This window comes from Spodoptera frugiperda, chromosome 13, assembly GCF_023101765.2.
Source record: "Spodoptera frugiperda isolate SF20-4 chromosome 13, AGI-APGP_CSIRO_Sfru_2.0, whole genome shotgun sequence".
Lineage (NCBI taxonomy): Eukaryota > Metazoa > Arthropoda > Insecta > Lepidoptera > Noctuidae > Spodoptera > Spodoptera frugiperda.
In genome coordinates this window covers 9,997,394-10,018,315 of record NC_064224.1, presented here as the reverse complement: position 1 = coordinate 10,018,315, position 20,922 = coordinate 9,997,394, and the positions used below count along the sequence as shown (strand labels likewise).

General features: G+C 37.6%; 1 protein-coding gene across 7 annotated transcripts in view; it reads right to left on the bottom strand.

The window, feature by feature from the left end:
• LOC118270244 (protein Skeletor, isoforms B/C) overlaps positions 1-20,922 on the bottom strand; it is a 67,528-nt gene that overhangs the window by 6,157 nt on the left and 40,449 nt on the right. For 5 of the 7 annotated variants that reach the window (XM_050698107.1, XM_035585707.2, XM_035585712.2 and 2 more), the window contains exons 3-12: positions 16,887-17,118; positions 10,838-10,949; positions 9,658-9,876; positions 7,887-8,087; positions 6,243-6,263; positions 5,340-5,432; positions 1,848-1,978; positions 1,248-1,360; positions 689-897; positions 120-261 (exon numbers count right to left, since the gene is read on the bottom strand). In XM_050698107.1, coding sequence (XP_050554064.1) covers positions 120-261; positions 689-897; positions 1,248-1,360; positions 1,848-1,978; positions 5,340-5,432; positions 6,243-6,263; positions 7,887-8,087; positions 9,658-9,876; positions 10,838-10,949; positions 16,887-17,118 — 1,473 coding nt within the window. The remainder of the gene's footprint in view (positions 1-119; positions 262-688; positions 898-1,247; positions 1,361-1,847; positions 1,979-5,339; positions 5,433-6,242; positions 6,264-7,886; positions 8,088-9,657; positions 9,877-10,837; positions 10,950-16,886; positions 17,119-20,922) is intronic. The other 2 variants (XM_035585711.2, XM_035585713.2) reach the window with 1 other exon arrangement.

Sequence of the window (20,922 nt, the reverse complement as noted above, 5' to 3'; positions counted from 1 at the left end):
CTCAACACCTCAAGTTTATACCACAATGGAAAGGGTATGAGTGGAGTATTCCTATTTGAAGCAACATTTTCTTGGTGTAATACCATAGTATGTACTAATGTACCAGGCACGGTACGTACCAGTGAGGGCGGAGTACCCGCGTGCGCCGGCGGCGGGTCCGATGCGCGCGGTGAAGTTGGAGACGCCCGATATGACGCGCGCCGGCCAGGGCGCCGGGCCCGACGAGTCCGTCTCTGCTAGACCGATGCATGTGTTCTCGTTCTGGGGAACATTAAACCATATTAACTAAACTGAATAATCGTAGTTTTTTGGAGAAGCTGATAGACAGTTTAATGCTTTTTTTTGAGGTGGAAAATCATCCAATGACTTCTCCCACCTTGGGCGAGGCGAGAGGGAGTGTCAGACTCTTACTGACTAAAAACCACCCCGTTCCTACTCCTGCTTTTCGAGCCGGAGCCCCGGTAAACCCGCTAGGTAGTCCGCAGCTCCGGATAGACAGTTTAATGCTATAGACGTCTTCGAAGTGGGAAGAAAGTTGTTGTAAACTACACCAGCAGGTTTTATCGGTCACAATCTAAATAGGGTATTACGGACACCCTTATACAACAATACAGTTGAATTGACTTTGGCTAATGATAGACAACATTATTCCTTTGAAAGGCGTTCTCCAAACGTCTCCAAAACCAACCTGAGCTCCAAAGTCCAGTTGCACATCGTTCCTGGTGGTGTCCATGAAGGAGTGGGCATTGGCTTCGTATCTGGAGTTGAGAGGTCCGAAGGCCGCGATGACTGACTGCGACCTGGACGTGAGGATCTCCTTGTCCCTCACTGACTCCTTGGCGGCGAGGGGGCGGCGGTACGTGATTGTGGTTATACCGTTCTTCTGGTTGCCTGATACTGTGGAGGAAGGAAAGGTTAATTAGGGTCGATTTTAGGTTTTTAGTCATACAATTTATTTTGATACATTCAGTTGAGCTTGAGATGCTGAACGTGATGATATGATATTTTAGAAGCAAACGCAGAGTAATTAATACTTACCCATTAGTTATACTGAACTTACCCAAGCTTATTACATAAATTTCTTTACTGCCTTGTTGCTGTTTATTTTTAATTTGAATGGCCAACTTTCATTACTGAACTTAGACTTTTTGGCCCGATTGAAATAAATGAGTCGACTTTTTGCTAACTGTTTTTGCACAATCTGCACGCTTCTCCTACTCCAGCTTTAAATAAAAAACATTTCTTACCAAGTTGCACATCGTTGGTCCCTCCGATCCTCTGGTCGGGACAGACTCCGCGCTCTCCGTCACACTGCGCCAGGTGGCTGATTGAATAGTCTGCCACGCGAGGCTGATTCACCCTGAAGATAGGAGAAGGAAATGGTTTTAGAACTAAAGTAAACTGAATTGTATCTCTTATGACTTTAAAGATCAAATTTCTTTATCTGAAAGGGGATAGGCGGGTATTATTTTGGTCTTTTTTTCTAATTTTAAAATTTCACGACTGCTTTTTGGTTTGGACTGTCTATCTATCCGAATCGCAATTTCTATCAATGCCTGGATAAGGCTCACTACGAAGAGTCAGGAGATTTATGTGTTCCATATAAAACTCAATGATCTGATAATTGATTCATATACAATATTTTATCTTTTTTTAATGGGGGATAATCATCCAATGTCTTCTGTTGAGAGGGAGTGTCAGACTCTTACTGACTAAAAACCACTCCATTCCTACTTCTGCCCTTCGAACCGGAGCCCCGGTAGACCCGCTAGGTAGTTCGCAGCTCCGGAAATCATTTTATCTCAGAATACTATAATGGATATATAACGAATCAGTCGTGTACATACCTGGTGTCCCAATAAGCGACGACGACGTCGGCTCCCAGCATGGCCGGTCTACCTTCAGCTCCGGAGATACCGAACGCCATGTACTGTTCCTTGCGGAGCCGAGCAGAGAGGGTTATCTGGACTTGGTCACCCTGCAAGTGGAAACAGAGATTAGAGGAGGAACAACTTTATGATTTAGTCATTTGGAGGAGATTTGGAGCTTCGGAACTTGATAGTAGTAATTTTTGTCGTTTGACTATTTTCGATCAGTATTTGATTTGGGTTATACATGGAAGAGTTTCACGTAGTTAGAAGTGCTACCGTGGCTCCGGGGTTCTTAATTCATTTTTGGCTCGGACTTTAAGCGACACTAGCGCTACCAGTACAAAATGGAAGGCATAATAAAAATCTAAATTGTTTTCTGCTAAATAACAGATCTAAGCAGCTAAAAAGACTCTTTCTGCTCGTTTATTAGGGAGATATTCTCCTAACCATCACATTTTAAACCGATCAGATTTTTTATCACTTTCCAAATTGTTTTGAAAGAGATATCATTCAGTATCATACAAAATCAGTCTAGGTAGTATAACTAGCTGGTAAATACGTATGTATAACAATGATGCTTTACCTTCAACGATCTCAGGATACCCGCTTGATTGGAAACATTAAGGAACTAATTATTAAGGCTACGACTTTAGACAAAGTTTAAGTTAGGGCATTTGTATCATCCGGCTGCATGACAAGGACCTTATGATAATAAGTAACTTACCTTTACTGAAATAAACAATTACATATCGTACGAGAAATAAAAGGAATACGGGAGCAACATTTTGATAGAAGGTTACTGGAGTTTTCTTTATACGCATTCTAAAGGGCTGATCAATTAGGTTTTGTGTGAACACAATTGACAGCCAAGGTAGGCTGAAAGAATTTTACTTCTTACTAATAGGGTAAAGTACCCAATTATCAGCACTTTAAGAGTTAGTCCTAATTTAAGCTAATTTATTATTGTGAAAAAAGGCTTTTACCCGTTAAGGTAAATTTTATAGTTATAATATTTAATAAGGAAGACGATAATAAAAGAAAAAAACGATTGACCTCTATCCAAGATTATTTAGACAAGTAATAATAAAAAATGGGTCTGTCACCATTTACTGGCACCATCGCCACCAATTACTAGCATAGAGCAACCCAATTATCAGCACCTAACTATCACTGTTAGGAATTACATCAAAAAATTAGTTACATTATTAAAATCTGTTTTTATTTATTTTTTATATAGTTAGTAAGTAGATAACAAGACAATTACTTATCATCTAATAATACTTTTATCTGTATAAGTCGAGCAAAAAAGCGGCATGGCCGTACCATCCTTTTCTCGAAACCATTTAGGCCAATAACTTCATTGTGGATACAACAAGAAGCCTGAATTTTCAAATACTAAGCAGGCATTATACAAAAATGGTATATTTGAATTTTCATTAAATTTTAACCATTACTTTAAGAATTATAACACGTTAAAGTTTCGAAATTTTGTCACTGACTGACAGATCATCAAAAGTATAAGGCACTTTTAACAGACATAGAAGCTTAAAATTTTTGCATAAAATTAGTATTTAGTACCTACATCAAGGGAAAAATCAAATATTTTGTAAATTCAGTCCAGTTTTTTAGATACATCAACTGCATCAATAACTTTGTAATCCTAAATGTATGGGGTTACAAAGTTATTGATGCAGTTACAATTTCATCACACCAATAACTTTGTAAACCCATATAAATGTATGAGATTACAAAGTTATTGATGCAGTTACATTTTATTGTTTAATTGAATAAATGAATCTACAAAAAGAAGTAAGATACCATCAAAAACATTCTGTAAAAAAACCTCAAGTCTCGCACCTCAACAGTTTTCCTACCGTAAAAAGTTGTGAGATCCATGTAATACCAAGTCGGTTATTTTATTTAGTCCCTACTTAAGGGACCTTCTGTCTTAAGTTATTATGTAAATTGTTATCAATATTACATTTATTTTACGTTTTAAATAAAATAGATTGACTTGGCCATCGCATGAAAACACAAGTATACCTACTTTTGTTGACATTTCTCGTATTATATTGTTTAGTCTATTTCATGATTATGAATTACGATGGTCTATTGCACGATAACGTACGATGGCCAAGTCAATCTCTTTTTTTAACACCTTTTCGTTCAGATGTTTTTCAGTAATAAAAATGTCCTGTAATTTGACTGGTGTTAGTAAATATTGTTGACTATCAAGACATATACCAATTGCGCACTACTAAGACAATCTCCAGTATTATTATAACATTGTTTATTTGTTATAGAAGTTGTCGTAGCTGGCATACCATCTACAAAACCTTTTGCTAATATTACTGGTACTAAAACGAAAAATAAGAGAAAAAATAAATATAAAGAAATAAGAAGAGATGATGAAATTCTAGGGAAACCAATTTATCAGCATGCTTCTGATCCAATTATCAGCACCATGCTAACATTTGGATTTTGATGGTATAAACTACTTTTACAAAACAAAATTAATTCTTTGCATAAAATAAACATAATTTACATTAAAAAAATTGAAATTAGTATTTATGTACTTTTTTCCATTTATCATCACCAGTGCTGATAATTTAGAATTTACAAAATATTCGATCCATTTATCAGCACTACGTATTTTACCAATTAATCACCAAAACCTCAAATTCTACTCTTCAGATTATCATCAAAAATTATCTCAAATATCAGAGAAATCAGTAGTTTCAATATTAAATTTGTAAAATATACGATATATCATAAAATGTAAACACGTGAACTTACGCGCGATCACAAGAAACAGCCAAAAACGAAACAAACTGCAGGACACAAATGTTTGTTTACATAATTTCCACTAATTTGAGGTCTCAAAGTATAATTTTCCCAATAGCAGGATTCCAAAAACATGTATTTATTTATTTATTAGTGTGGAAACCCAAATTAGTTAGTGAAAACCTTAGAATTGGTCGATTTATTCAGAGTGCTGATAATTTGGTGCAGTGCTAGCAATTGGGTAGTTGCCCCTATTATAAATGCGAAAGTTTGTGTGTTTGTGTGTAGGTATGTTTGTTACTCAATCACGTTAAAACGGCTGAAGGGATCGGGATGAAATTTGGAACAGGGGTAGATTATAATCTGAAATAACACATAGGATACTTTTTATCCCATGGGAACGTGGGCGAAGCCGCTGGCAGAAGCTAGTTTATAATACGGCTAGTATGATCATTTACCATTGATGAGCCCTTTAGAAATTAGATTGATTAAATCTGTATAAAATTAAAATGAGTTGGTCTTATTCTAATGCAAATGACAAAAAAGTTGGTTGAAGTATAATTTAACTTAGAAAACACGGAAGCGTTTCGCAACCCAACTTCGATCTTCGTATCTGGGAATTGAACCCAAAAATCCTATAGGTATCTTTAGACAAACATAAAAGTAAATGTATTAAATATTCACCTGTATCTCCCAGCGCACTTGTAATCTCTTGTCGAGGATCTCCTTGCAGTTGTTCGTGGCACTGAATGGCGACTGAGAGGTCGTGGAACTCGTCTGTAACAGTGGCTGGTGTTAGTTGCTGATCAGTCAAGGGTTACATTGATACTTTACCTGTTGTTGCTGTTCAAAAGGTTGTTAGGTTAGACTTAGGTTAGTAAGTTAGTTAGAGTAGAGACACCAGACGATACTGATAGACGTTCTTGTTTTCGTTTAATACTAATTTAGAAGCGGCTAAGCTATTTTGTAGTTGTCAATTCGAAACATTCGAATGAATTCAACCGAACACCATAAAAACACTTTCAGGTAAGTTCCACACCAATAGGTTATAAAATAATAAAATAATTATAATTTAAAAGATTCATTTAAGCGTGTTAATCAAACGTTTAACGCAATATAAAAGCAGATATATGTAATATAACATCAAAGTCTATCATCTTTTATTTTAATTTAGCATACACATAGGGTGACCGATAATTAATTAAGGATATTTAAACACGTGATTGTACTCATGGTTATAAACAACTTTACCAAAGAAATATTTTTTATATTATCATTAGTTTTATTTTTATCACATTAACAAAACAACCGTCCCTGTGATCTACTACTGACTAGGTAGGTTTTAGGAACTTTACTTACTTTACTTTGTTATTGTGATACAAAAAGAGTTTCTTTGGGATTGTTTTAATCATGAGTACAATCATTGTTTCAATATCATTCACTATTATTATCATCATATGATAGGCAAGAAGATTTAATTCCATTAAAGCCAGTAATGTACTAATAAAACAAACATAATAATATTATAGCTTCACATAATTGCACACACATAAAAATAAATAAATAAATAATGAATACAATACTCACAGGGTTATACCACCAAGCGGGCTGTAAATAACAATATCCCGACGATAACAATTCCAGGGTAGGCAGAGAGGTACAAACATAACATAACGGTTTAGTAACAAACATTTATTAAGTACATAACACTTGTTAGGTGATATTATAACGAAGTATATAACAGAGTTATATTATAATATTATTTAATATTCAGTCTTTTTTTACGAAACGGGATCATGAGACTCTCTTGTACCTAATGTTATTATGTTACACATGTGTTAATTCAATACGTGAATAAGTCTTAAATTCAGAGTCAAAGTCAAAAGCATTTATTTCAATTTTAAACCATAAATGGTAGTTTTGAAACGTCAACAATTAAAGAAATAAATAATAGTCTGTCTGTCTGTCAGTGAAGTTAGGTGTTCGTCCCAAAATGTCTCTTTTGGACTCTTTTGAACCAACTTCAAAAAGAAGGTTCTCAGTTTGACCATACATATGTATGTTTGTGAGTGATTATCTCGCGTTTGGCTAGACCGATTTTGATGTGGTTTTCAGCATGGTATTTTTCAGACTTAGGAAACATTTTTATAGATTACCTGACTGGCAGAAAAATTGACGTGGTAAAGAAAATTTAAGGCGGTTCCCTTTATTTCTTAATTTTCGTTCTTCTCCAGTCGAAGCTATATTTTGGAACGAACACCTAGCTTAACTGATAGACAGACTGACGGACAATTCAATTTTACGTTTCAAAAGTGCCTAATTAAGCATTGACTTTGACTCACTAAGAAGTTTACTAAGAAGAAATAAGGAGTATCTCTTCGATCCAGTTTCGTAAAACCTGGCTTAGAACCAGTCAAATGAGAACCAGTTAGGTTTAACACTAGGTGCCCTAGTAGTCCTAGGTGGACCATTAGTTAGTCTTTGAAACTTAGTAGGTGTAGGTCCTTTGGCAGGCTTCCTTTTACCCTGTAAAGATTAGGAATGGAATCAAGATTATGGTTAGCCGTGAATGTGATACATGTTTGTTAAATATCCTGGCAAGCTGTTAGTGGGATGGGAAGATAGTTATATTAAATTGATTAATGTTTGATTATGTTATACAGTTAGTAGGTAATAAAGTTGTAATTTCTCCTTTTCAGCCATGCTTCTTCACACTGTTATTTTCGTGTAACATAATTTTTTTAAAACACGTTGCCATTTAGCCACGTTAGGATTTTCTCCAGTGTCGTGCGTGCGTTTACAAACATACAATTTCACATACATGTCACACTCAGATTCGAAGTAACAATTTGTGGATTACACATAGAATTGCTTCATGCGAGAATCGAAACCCGCTACACGTTGCACGGCAGCCTCCGCACCAACCGAGCAGTCGAATTATATCATTGGTACATTTTCCAAAGGGGAACACTCATCTTTCGCTAATTATATTAAGTCCAATCAAAAGAGCGGTACCCATTGCCATACACAGAGTAAAATGAATTTTTAAATATCAAAAAACCCAATAACACTTTTCTTTACCCAGAAATCCAATTCAAAACCCCTTGCTCTTTAGTAACACTTGAAATTATTTACTCAATACGTGGCAATCATTCGTCAATCATCCAGCTACACAATCAAACAACCTATAACTGGTATCACAACTCATCATTCTTCCAATCTCCAACTCACAGTGATCTTAGTCTGTCCTAAAGCGGGCGGCACGTCCAGGTCCTTCGGAATGTAGACGTGTCCGAAGTTGTGGCGGTACTCCACGCACCACACCGCGAGCCAGTCGATGTCGTAGGCTGTCAGTTTGCCTGGCAACTGGATCTCTATGTCTTCGCCCTGGTAACCGCGTAGGGGGTTCAGGGATCCCATCTCGTTGGGGACCTGAAATTAATAATTATTATTTATTTATTTATTTATTTAAAACTTCATCACAAAACAGTGAATGGCAGACTTAATGCCTTAAGGCATTCTCTAACAGTCAACCATAGGGTAGTGCAGGAAACGAAGCGGATTGATGCTAAGATTATCTATACTTAATATTATAAAGTTGAAGAGTTTGTTTGTTTGTTTGTTTGATTGACCGCGCTAATCTCCAGAACTACTGGTCCGAATTTAATAATTATTTTTGTGTTGGATAGTTTATCGACTAAGGCTATAGGCTATAAAACATCACGCTATGACCAATACGAGCCGAGCAGAGCGGGTGAAACTGCGCAAAAGTAGCTAGTATAATATCTGACTCGACCGGAGTGATACCACGGGCTCACAGAAAATCGACGTGAAACAACGCTAGCGTTGTGTGATTGATGTTACTGGAGGTCGAATTCCCCTTCCCAATCTTCCCAACTTGTCGTTCTACGTGGAGGACCAAGGGGGAGGCCTTTGTTCAGCAGTGGACGTCTCTCGGCTGATGATGATGATGATGATGAATCTTCCCAATCGCCGATTAACAAACCAACCTTAAATTCCTAATCCCCATAAGGCCAGCAACGCACTTGCAACGCTTCTGGTGTTTCAAGTGTCCATGGACGGCGGCGATTGCTTACCATCAGGGGATCCGGATCCGACCGCTCGTTTACTGGCTTGTTCCATAAAATAAACATTTAAATGGAACTTGGAACTAATTGAGTTACCTTTCCAAACAGCTATTTTGGTATTATACCATACAACATAATTATTATGTCTGTCTGTCGGTAATTTAGTGAAGGTCAGTTCGATATGTGGTATGCTTGTCGTTGTTGTTATGACTAGCGTTCTTCTAAACATGAGATCTTGTGGTACCAGCTTTGGCATTAGTTTACATCCAGGAAATGTTATCTATATAGTGAATACCGTATTTAAATAAACTCCAACGAGGATCTGAATTCAATTCGTTTACACAAATAATAAACTTGATCCAAACTACTATTATGTATCTCCGCTAACGCCTACACATCACGTGTAATTACAGCTAGTTAATTACATCAGTATTTACTCGCACCGCTCAACGATTACCTACATCACAGGTTGTTAAATTTGTATTTATTGACATTTCGCCATAACTTATACTTTACACCCATTTTAAGCTTAACCGGAATGATCATTAATCGACGCAGAACAACACTTGTATTCCATTCATAGAGCCTTTTTTTAAGGAGGGATAATCATTCAATGGCTTCTCTCGCCAGGGCGAGGCGAGAGGGAGTGTCAGACTCTTACTGACGAAAAACCACCCCGTTCCTATTCCTGCTTTTCGAGGCGGAGCCCCGGTAAACCCGCTAGGTAGTCCGCAGCTCCGGATTAGGCATCGGCCCTATTGGGAACTACTGTGGTGGTCTGATGACACTTTGAGGTGCACGCAGAACGCGACGCACCGCATGCACGGGTCTGACCCTTGCTCGCCGTCCGCAGGCCCGCACAATTCATAGAGACTAAGCCGTGATTAAAAACTAGTTCTTAAATAAGATCCTACCTTAGTTCCAAAAGGATTTGGTTCGGATCCATTGCCGACCCAGAAGTAGGCGTCGGGTCCTGCTCCATCGTAGTGCAGGTTGGGTATGTAGAACGTCTTGGCGTCCAGCACACTAATGTTGCCGGACCTCAGGCCGTGGGCCAGGCGCTTGAACTCTGGCAGCACTCGAGGCCGGGGAGGGTCCAGACCCGGAGGGATGAACACGTCGCCGAAGTTCACCTGGAGGAGATAAAGAAATTGAATTGAATTGTATAATGTTGAAAATGGTACCTTATCTCGTTATGGAAAAAGTAGATATTCAAATGATTGCTTAAGGTATAAGGCTACTCAGTAGGTTCTTGAAGGATCGTACTACTTCTGTGTCTTGACATTTCTGTGTAACTGATACGATTCCATCAGTAAAAGTATTGGAGTCATTGTGGTTTTGTAAATGTTTCGCAAAATGCAATGCCTCTTTACACACTAATTGTGTCATAAGTTTGAGTAGCTTGTAATAAATAACTACAATCTCATAGTAATTGTAAACTTAATGTCAATATTACAAACATCTTATGAATCGCAAAGCAGCTACGACATTTCAAATATAAAATCTCTTTCGTGTCAAATTAACATCAAGTGAACGCATCCATTCACGGCGAACGCGACCAATGGCAGCATTTCAAATGAATCTCATTCTGTACTTGAGCAATGGCGGCTAAATGTCACATTTTGGCGCGAAAGTTGTAAGCATGCGCGCGACACCAATCGATATTTTGTTTCGGTTGTTACTTGCGGGCGAAGCAGCTTTTTGCGTATATTAGGCTTTGAGACATACTTTATTTACTTACCCATGTACGTACATAGGCACCTACTTAGGTACGAAACAAAATTATGAGATTTTTCTAAATTATATTATTCACTTAAAAATCTCATTTAAATTGTATAGATTATAATGAGCCACTAAATAGCTATTTACAATAATTGATACAAATAAAGACATTGCATCAACACAACACAGTATCAGTGAGGCCGTACCAGAAATCTAATCTTCCCCACTATTTCCCGAAATCTCCAAAAGGCCACAAAATGCACGTATAATTCTTCTAGAGTTGCAGGTGTCTATAGACCGTAGCACATAGGCTGATGGCGTGGATTACCAACTCATCTGATCGCCTCTGTATCCCATAAAAAATGAACTTACAGTGAATCTCCGGCACCAGACGCTGATCCACTTGATGTCCCTCAGGCGCTTGCCTCCGGGCAGCTTCAGCAGGATGTCTGTGTTACTGTGCGCCGACAGAATCGGGGGGTCCCTGGAATCCAAACACCAAGGTGGTTTAACACATTGTCGTACGTGAGGATGAAGAAGTCAGTGAAATAATAGTTAAAAGATAATAAAACTTTACATTGATCAAATTCAAAGTTTTACTTCTTGTGCCTTTCCTTTTTGAAGGGGGATAAATCATCCAATGACTTCTCCCACCTTGCGAGGAGAGAGGAGTGTCAGACTCTTAATGACTAAAAACCACCCCGTCCCTACTCCTGCTTTTCGAAGCCGGAGTCCCGGTAAACTCACTAGGCACACCGTAGCTCCGTATCAGGCTATTTCTTGTCCCTACGTGTACATTTTCCGTAATACTTATAAGTATCTAAAGAAGATTATCACCCTCTAAAGAAAACCGTCTTGCTCTATCCAAAGTTAATGGTTGAGTTATCACTTACTGGGAGTAGCCCTTAAATATTTACAAATCTATAAAAACGTAGACAGTCAGATAACTTTATAAACAGACGAAGAGTAGGTGGAATTCTACAACTAGGACTTACAATCCGGCCCACATTAGAAAAATACTCCCGTTCTAGTATTTGAAATAGATTTCCTTCTCCACTCGCACCAATAATAGAAGTCAAAGAAACACATTGCAACTGAACGTAGGATCATAAAACGTAACAAAGGTTCGCTCATATACTCCACAGAATACATATATACGTCTATATACTTTATACATATATGTATGTGCTAAGTAAGTAGCTACACAGCGCGGTACACAGTCGACAATGTCCTAACAAGAGCAAGAACGACTTTATTTCAGTGCAATTTTCTTCGAGGAGGGATTTCAGTTTCTTGTATTATATTATATAGGTATATAATAATATGAAGTAGAATTTACACTATGACTATATTCTATGTAGGTTTTAAAGTCAACGCTTTTGGATGGTTAGCCGTATTTTATTTACTTCTAAACCCCTTTTCCGTAATTTTATTGTAACTTTCTTTCCTTTCCTTTTTCCATATTTCATAATAATGATCTTTATATCAGAAAGTACAGAATATAATATTTATTGTCACTGTCAGTCGATTCAAGATTGTACGGCACGGTGACTGGGCAACCGGTTGCCGTGCAACGTGTAGCGGGTTCGAATCTCGCACAGAGCAACTCTTTGTGTGATCCACAAATTGTTATTTTGTGTCTGGGTGTCATGTGTATGTGAACTTGTATGTTTGTAAACGCACCCACGATACAGTAGAAAATCCTAGTGTGGAGCAAAGTTGTTTTTATAAAAAAAAGCCATTGGACTGAAGTTTAAGTTCAGCCAAAATCTTACATCGTCATCATCATCAGCCAGGGAACTGCCTCACTAATGAGCAAAGGCCTCTTCTCATGCGAAGAAGGTATATGCTAACCTCAAGAGTAAAAGTCAGTTGTATTTGATCAATAGTTACCAAGTAGGTAGTAAGTCAGCCATGAAGCCTACTGGTTGGTTCTTCTAGGAATAAGCTTGTCTCAAGGATATATACACCTAAGTCAAAATAATATATTCAGAGTATTATTTGTTGCTATGCGGGAAACTCGATAACATAATCTGTAAGAGTATATTTTTCTTTTCTTTTCACTATACATATTCATTACAAGGTTAAGATTTTATCATAAAAATCTGGAATTATCAAACCACTACTTTTATGTTTTCGATAACATTTTTCTGTTTCAAATTATTGAGTAGGTACCTAAAACTAAGATTCAGATCTATCAATCAAATAAGAGAATATCATTAGGGAGCTTTTCTACCACAAATGTGCTAAAAGGGTTAAGTTGTTAAACTATGTGAAACGGTCACTGATACTAAGCTATGTAGCTATGCGAGTAAGATATGCAGCTCGAGTATGCAATTTATGTATAGTAGGGAAGCCATCCATACGACACCTCCATAGCACGCATCTTTCCATATAAAAAATATAGCTTAGCTAAGTCCGTTTCTATCAGTGCAAAGCTATGTGTACCAAATTACCAATGAATGTGATTGATTTAAGCCAAACGCATCCTGATCCTCATCACATTTTTACTTAAACAAACAAACGAAGAAGGAAAACAAAAGCTAAGCACGACCTTTAAAACGCCAAACGTTTAAATAAAATTTACGCATTTTTAACAACTTGAGCAAAAGGGAAGTAACGATGTCCTTTATTTTGCTAACGACATACAATTCTCCCCTCCTCTAAGCTCCCATTACCATTAACATCCCCTATAATTATCATTATTTAATTATCAAACAATTTTACTACTGTGTTATTCATATTTTTTACATCCCCCCAAATAACGAGCGCTCTGCCCATCCCCGAAGATATTATAATTATGGGGGATGTAGGGACGGGGTGTCTCAAGTATTATCCTGTATTTGCAAAGCTTTTTCCTGTCGCGCGCCTTTCATGTTAACTTTTTGTTGAGACATTTTTTTATTCGAAATTTTTCTCAGACAAACGTGAATTTATTTTGGAATTTCGAGCGTATTCTTTTTCTTTTTTTTGTCGTAATTAGAGGTGATACGTTCAGCTTTGCTATAATCGCGGATTAGGTCACAGTTTTGTGGCTTAGTCCTGAATATAAAATTAGTTCTAGGTACCTAGGTTTCGTAGAAAAACCTATATTTTTGTTATATCTTTTACAAACAGTTCGTGTATGCAATAAAATTTCCATAAAACGTAATAATCCGTGTTAATTGGTAGAGGTTATGACCTGACTGACGTATGACAAACGCGAACAAAACCGATTTCTTTGAAAACCTCATCAATGTCAAACATTTGTCATTGCTAAAAGGATTTTAAGTTGTCCAGTCAATTATACGGAAGCTCCAAGCTGATGTGTTACAAAAACAGACCTTATAGCTGAGGAAATAGAGGTGATATTGGTTACAGGCAGGTCACAACGCTATGACACGATATTATTGATTTGAATGTCGTAGTTATTACAGCTAGTTCTAAAGTCTTGGTGACTAGGCACACAATAATATTTCTATGTTCACTATGGTCGTTAGGACAAGTTATGTATGTATCATAATATTTTCGTGCCCTATTTCCATTATGAAAGGGTTTTGTTACCTACGCATTTCTCCATATAAGAACCTATTTTAGAACGAGTACCTAACCGACAGTCTGATCAAAAGATGCCTATTATTTATTTATTTCACTTTACAGAAGGTTTACAGACTATCAAACAATAGATAGTTAATTACCAGCCTCCAGTCAAAGTCATTTTTTTATTTAAACAAGTGAACTTTTAAAATGGAGAAGACAGGAGACGCGTCTAACATCGATGCCAGAACACCAAATCGGATACTGATCTGCATCTGGTGTGACTGATACTATAAGAGAAGTACCTGAGAATCAAACTCAACACCTCAGTTTACACAACTTCCCCAACAAGACGCGCACTTATCTAAATTAATTTGAACTTATTTAAATAAACGTTGTACTTGAATTACTCAGAGACAGGGGCCAGGGGCCCGCTCAGAATGAACTAGGGGCCCGCTCAGAATGGACTAGGGGCCCGCTCAGAATGGACTAGGGGCCCGCTCAGAATGAACTAGGGGGCCGCTCATAGATCGTGCGACGATGAATTTATTTCGTTTTCGTTTCGCTTCGTGAATACTAAGTTGGTGGCATTTTGACGAATGTGGCGTCTGCGAGGGAATATTTCAGGATGGGGGAGGATGGGCATTACGCGGATGTTATTCAAAATATAATGGCAATAAATGGTAATAGGTTTTGTATTTTCATAAGTAATGTTGTCAGTTGTTGAGTAAGCTATCAACTTAAGTGTGGGAGAGCCATATTTCGGCACGAATGGACCGAATCGGAGATAGCTGGATCGGAGTACCACGGCCTTTTAGGAAACTAACGTGAAACAACGCTTGCGTTATGTTTCGTTGTGTAGGTGAGGATAACGGAGGCCCGAGGTTATTGAGCTTGAGCTTACTAAATTCCTGCCATTAATATGGAACTTGGGACTCATGATATTTAGTGGTGCTAACATTACGTTTTAAAATCAAAGTCAAAATTATTTATTTCAAATAGACCGGAAAGGCACTTTTATACGTCAAAACAAATATTACAATATAAAGAAAACAAAATGTCTGTCTGTCCTCTGTCCTCTAGAGAAGCTATATGCTCGTTCCAAAGTGTAGATTGTTATGCAGAAGAATGAGCAAGAAACTCCATAGGTTACTATTTTTTAACCAGGTCATCATCGTCTTTTTCCAAAAGATACAAAATTTCTGTTAGTATATTTCATAGATAAATAATTTCGTAGGAACAAGAGCTAAGCAATTATTTGAAGAGGCAGAGCAGAGAGCTCCACTCCACGCCAATTTGTCAAAATATTATAACGAGCAGCTTGTTGTTGTTCCAAGAGGTACACTTGTATTGTTTGTAGTGTTTACTCATCGTGCGTAGTAAACAATCATGAATAAATCGATATTAAATTCTAGAAAATTGAAAAAATAACAGTAAAAACTACTCAAAAATATAGTAAAAAAAATTGGCTGCGAATCGAATTCATTATACATAAATGATTATTATATCTCGAAACTAATAGAGGTTCATGTATTAAATAGTAAGTAGATGTACCGGAGCTGCGGACTATCTAACGGGTTTACCGAGGCTCCGGCTCAAAGGGCAGAAGTAGGAACAGGGTGGTTTTTAGTCAAGTAAGTAAGAGTCTGACACTACCCCTCCCTCCGCGCTTTTTCCCCTTTTAAAAAAAGCATGTACTAAGATGAAAAGGAACCCTTATTACTCCAGTACTCTAACTAGAAGGACATGAAAATTACGCCATAAAATTATAAATGTCTTATAGAAAGCAGAAAGAATCAGATAGAAACTCAATCACAGTTTCACAGACAGGTATAGGTACTCGTAGTTTGACAAGGTGGCAACTGAACACAACTTCATTAGCGGATCGAACGCTCGACCTTTACAAGTAGACGCAGAAACTTCATCAATGAAACTTTAACTTTGCCAGCAACAATACAAGTGTTAGTTCCCAACCGAACTACAATCTCTTGTGTAACCGATTCTCGAATTAGAATCGGGAAAATCGATTATATTTGAACACGTTGTCAGTTTAAATAATATTGGGGGTACAGCCTAGTTAATAGTGATAATACGCAACTTGAATGAGCTGGGGAAGTACCTCACTCACATAGAATATTAGCTTACAGTAATGACGTAATGTTTTATCTGGTAAGTGAATGTTCCGGATGTCCAACACATTTTATTGCACTGATGCAAAAATGTAATAATTTTGATACTACATAATGAACAAAGCTTCAGCTTTAGGCTGCTTTTCCACCAGATGTGCAGAGTACTGTGTAGTTATGCTACGAAAATGTAATAGCTAAGCTGTGAAATTACATATACGTAAGTTATGTAGTTGTGCGAGGAAGATGCGCAGCTCGAGTATGCAATATATCGATAGTATCCATAGCAAACAAGCTTAGCTGAGTCCGTTTCCACCAGTGCTAAGCTATATGTACTTATGAATGATTGGTGGAAACCAAACACATCCACAGCAACGTAGCATAGCACATATCTGGTGGAAAAATTAAAGTAGAAAGCTTAAAATTGCTGCCAATGATACTATTAGTCTACAAAAGTTACAAATCTTGTATAATATAACGTCTTTCTTTGAACTGTTAAAGCGGAGACATCAGAGTTTTTTGGGCAATGATATCTCTAGTCTTTTAACTGTTTCGTCTGTCGTGTCCGTCTACAAATTCACATATACAACATTACAGCTTACGCCATCTGGTCGTTATAAATATATATTTATAAGGATGTTTGCCTAACCGTTTCGTTCGGGTCACTCTGATTCCATCCACTCCTGGATTGATTCAGTGTCGAAAAGCATACATATAATGTGGATAAGTCTTTAGATACAGAAATATCAAAAGGAAAAATATAACCATCTGATACTGACCTTGTGGTATAATCCTCAGGGTAGGGGACGAGTATACCCTCAGGGCTTGGTTGAGGAGTGTCCCCCACCCAGAAGTAGGCATCAGGACCTGTCCCGTCGTACGCGAACCCGCGTACAAAGACTGTGCTCTCGTCCACGGCGTACACGGTGCCTCTGATACCGTGGGCATACTGTGTGAGCCGGCCGATCAGGCGGCCGAAGTAGGGCTCGGGACGACGAGATGTTACAGTGTCTGTGGGCAAAAGTAAATGGATGTAAGATTCATTTCACGGGAATTTTTAAAGAAGATATCGAGTGTCTAAGGAAATCTGATATTGTAGGTTTCAATTTGACAACACATCTACTTATTTTTTAATTTAGGTTAGACGGTGGACACCCTACAGTCACTATAAATATTTTGTCTTCTTAAAGTCCATCAGTCGAAATCTTTCATCTTTATCAATCCACTAGCTTCTGCAAGCGGCTGCAGCAAATTTGCTTGTGGTTCTCGTAGTGATAAAGTGTCCTGTGTTATTCCAGACCATAATCTGTTCCAAATGTTATCCCGATCCCTTCAGCCATTTTGACGTCATTGCGTTACAAGCATACACACAATATCACACAATTTCATTCGTACTTATTAGTAAGAAATCTGAATCTAGTACAACAGGGTAATAAACTTATCTAACAACTAACTGTTTAAGACGAGAGTGTTACATATCCACACAGTATAATACTGGAACCAGGGTTTTACATACCCACGCACTATAATACACCATGAATTAACACGTAACCGATCAAGGTCAACACGTGGACGAAGTGGTGACTACTACGCGCGTAGGAAGCGAAACCTATCACACTATCACACAACTAAAGACAGGGCAGCCATACGAGCATCTGAATGAAACAACTCTTGGCGAGATCACATAAGAATGGAGTTCCAAACACTTGGCTCAATATGTTCGGGACTGGTTGTCGTGTCAACAGTCGGGTGAGACAACGTGAGGGTCCGAGTACACTGGGATCGTATTGTTTGAGCGATTCTTGGCGAAATACTGCGTTAGTTTAAGACTGTAGAAATAGTTTTGAAAGATCAACTTTTTGCTAGTCATCATTTCAGAATAGGAAAAGAATACCAAATTGCTACTAGAATCAAATATATTGTTTTTACATTTGATGGGTCGACGTTTGGCCGCAATCTCGCCTGATGGTAAAAAAACCTGGTAAGCGATAATGCGGCCTACGATGATGCACGTCTGCCCATAAGCAACCTAGTCACTAAGGCTTTGAAGACACCCAGGTTAAACCCATCAGGAAATACAGACTTCGCCAAAGAAGTGGGTGGGATATCTACATATATGTATAATTTTTACTTTAGAGGAGTTTCGAAAGAAACGAAAGAAATACAAATATTTGTGAGCTAAGCACAGCCTTTGAAGGTTGAACATTTAAATGAGACTCAAAGCAGTACTTGAATGACTAATGATAATGCTTATCAGCTACCAACGCGACAGTTGTAAAAAGTAAATCCCTCTGAGGAGGGAGGAGGGCTGCTCAGCATCATCAATACACGTTAACGATTTCCCTCAACTTGATCAGTCGACACACTGACAATACACCGTGTATAATGTGCACTGACAATCAGCCCCCAATTTAGGGACCAGCCACCCCCAACAAAACGTCCCAACTCCCCACCACCACCCACGAATTTAAGACCTAATCTCACAAAGAATAAGGCGCAGATTAGAATGAGCAATGAATACAAATGAAGTTTTTTTCACAAAGTAATATTCTTAAAAGCTGCGATCGATCAGCGTTGGGGGGGGGGGGTAAGTCAGTCGATTGTCGATTCCATTAGCAGACGGATGTACGATTTGATAAGTAACCGTCGCGGCCGTGGGTAATGTTTCAGGGTGAAATTCGTAAATTAGGGTAACGGCTGATTGAGCAGTTTCTATGCCACATTGTTTCAATATTAATTGACTTGTGTAGCTGCTTAGCTATGAAAAACATATACCAACTCTCCTTTTTTGGGCAGTCACTTAAAAATCGCAAAGCCATCATGAGATATTCAAATGTAATTTCACCATAAATCGGCATGCGATAAAATTAAATTTATAAGTAAGGTATTTCCCAGGGCAATGAACTTTCTATTGCCATAGAATATAATAACATAGACTACTAATAGAATAAAGTGGGCGTTTCTACATAAAATACAATATTACTAAAGGAATTAATGAGACATTCAGTGACTAACTGTTTGTAGGAATTTTCACCTCCAACCATTTATATCTTAAGGTTCAAAGATAAATCTAAGATAAACATAACATCGACAGAAAGCGCTTTGGTTTGGGATGTGAGATAAATTATTAATTTTATTGCCTTTCGTTGCCATAACAGCAACTACAAGATGTCCAACTGATCGCTTACCATCAGGTGACCCGTCTGCTCGTTTGCCACCTATTTCATAAAAAAATCACTTTCAAATAGGCTAGTTCATCTAGCAGTTTCTGCGACTTATTATTTCATCTGTCGTAGGGCCTTGCCGAAGATCCTGTGATATGCTTGCCAGTAGGTACGTAAATATAATCTATTATCTAATTATTATACCTTACTACCAATTGACATCATTGTAAAACAATGTAGGTACATTACATGTAACACTGAATAAAAATATGTTATATTATGTTTAATTATGATGACTGCCTCGTTGGCGGAGTGGTTGCAAGTGCGACTGCCGGGCAAGGGGTCTCGGGTTCGATTCCCGGGTCGGGCGAAGTATTACTGGGCTTTTTTCGGTTTTTCGAAAATTTCTCAGTGGTAGCACGGAGTCTGGAAATGTGCCCGGTATATGGCAATAGGCTCACCACCTATTACATGGGACTTACAGGGTGGTTTTCCGAAAAAAATCACAAAATGTTAACGGCGTCATTATCCTCAACCAAAAGTTAACAATTCTGCCGATTGAAACACAACATTTGAATAAACTTTTAATAAATTAAGCTGTGACCAATCCAATAATCCAATCAAAATAAGGATGATAATAAGCTACCACAATAACGCGGGAGAATAATGATTTGTTAAATAAAAGTTAATTTTTTTCGGAAAACCACCCTACTACATAAATTGTGAAAAGTGGGTGTACACAATGGCATTACGTGCCATAATGTGCACCTCTGCCTACCCCTTCGGGGATTAAAGGCGTGACGATATGTATGTATGTATGTTTAATTATGTACCAAATATCAGATCTATCGGACGCCAGGAAGGGAGTTAAATTCCAATTGTTAAAATATATGACGTAAACAAACAAACAAACAAACAAACAAACAAGTCAAGCTGAATAAAACCGTTTGAAAGAAAACATGATGCAACATAATCAAAGTCACAATTATTATTTATTTCAAATAGACGGAGAAGTGACTTTTGAACGTCAAAGCAAATATGTATTACAATATTAAAAAAAAAAAAACAAAATGTCTATCTGTCGGTCAGTCCTCTAGTGACGCTATTTACTCGTTCCAAAGTGTAGATATTTAAAATCCTTAGTCTTTTAGCTCTGTAACTTCTTTCAGGTTTAAAATAAATACATAAATTGATAGCAGACGTGCCTAAACTCATTTCGAGGAATAGGGGGAGGTACCGAGGTACACTCGTTGTGTACGTGAAAAATATTCAAAATATGAGCTCCGAAGTAATTTCTGTTCGCATGACGGACTTAATCCCGTGGATGAAGCAGATTAAATACGGTGACAAATGTACCCGCGGATTATATTTATTTACCTACATGCTTGTGGGTATCTGTATGTGTTTTGTAAATCGTTACAAGTTTCGTTGTGGGTAGAATGATCATACTCGTAGTCACAAGTTTTTGTAAAGTGTTCAGTAGTAGTATTTGGCAAATTATCGGTTTGAGCGACTCGATCATGAACCCACGACACCAAATACCAGAGTCAGACAATATAAGCTTAGATTTATTTATTTATTTATTAGTAGAGAAAAATGCAAAATTTTACAGCTGTGATATAAAATAATTCACATTATGTATAATTTACGT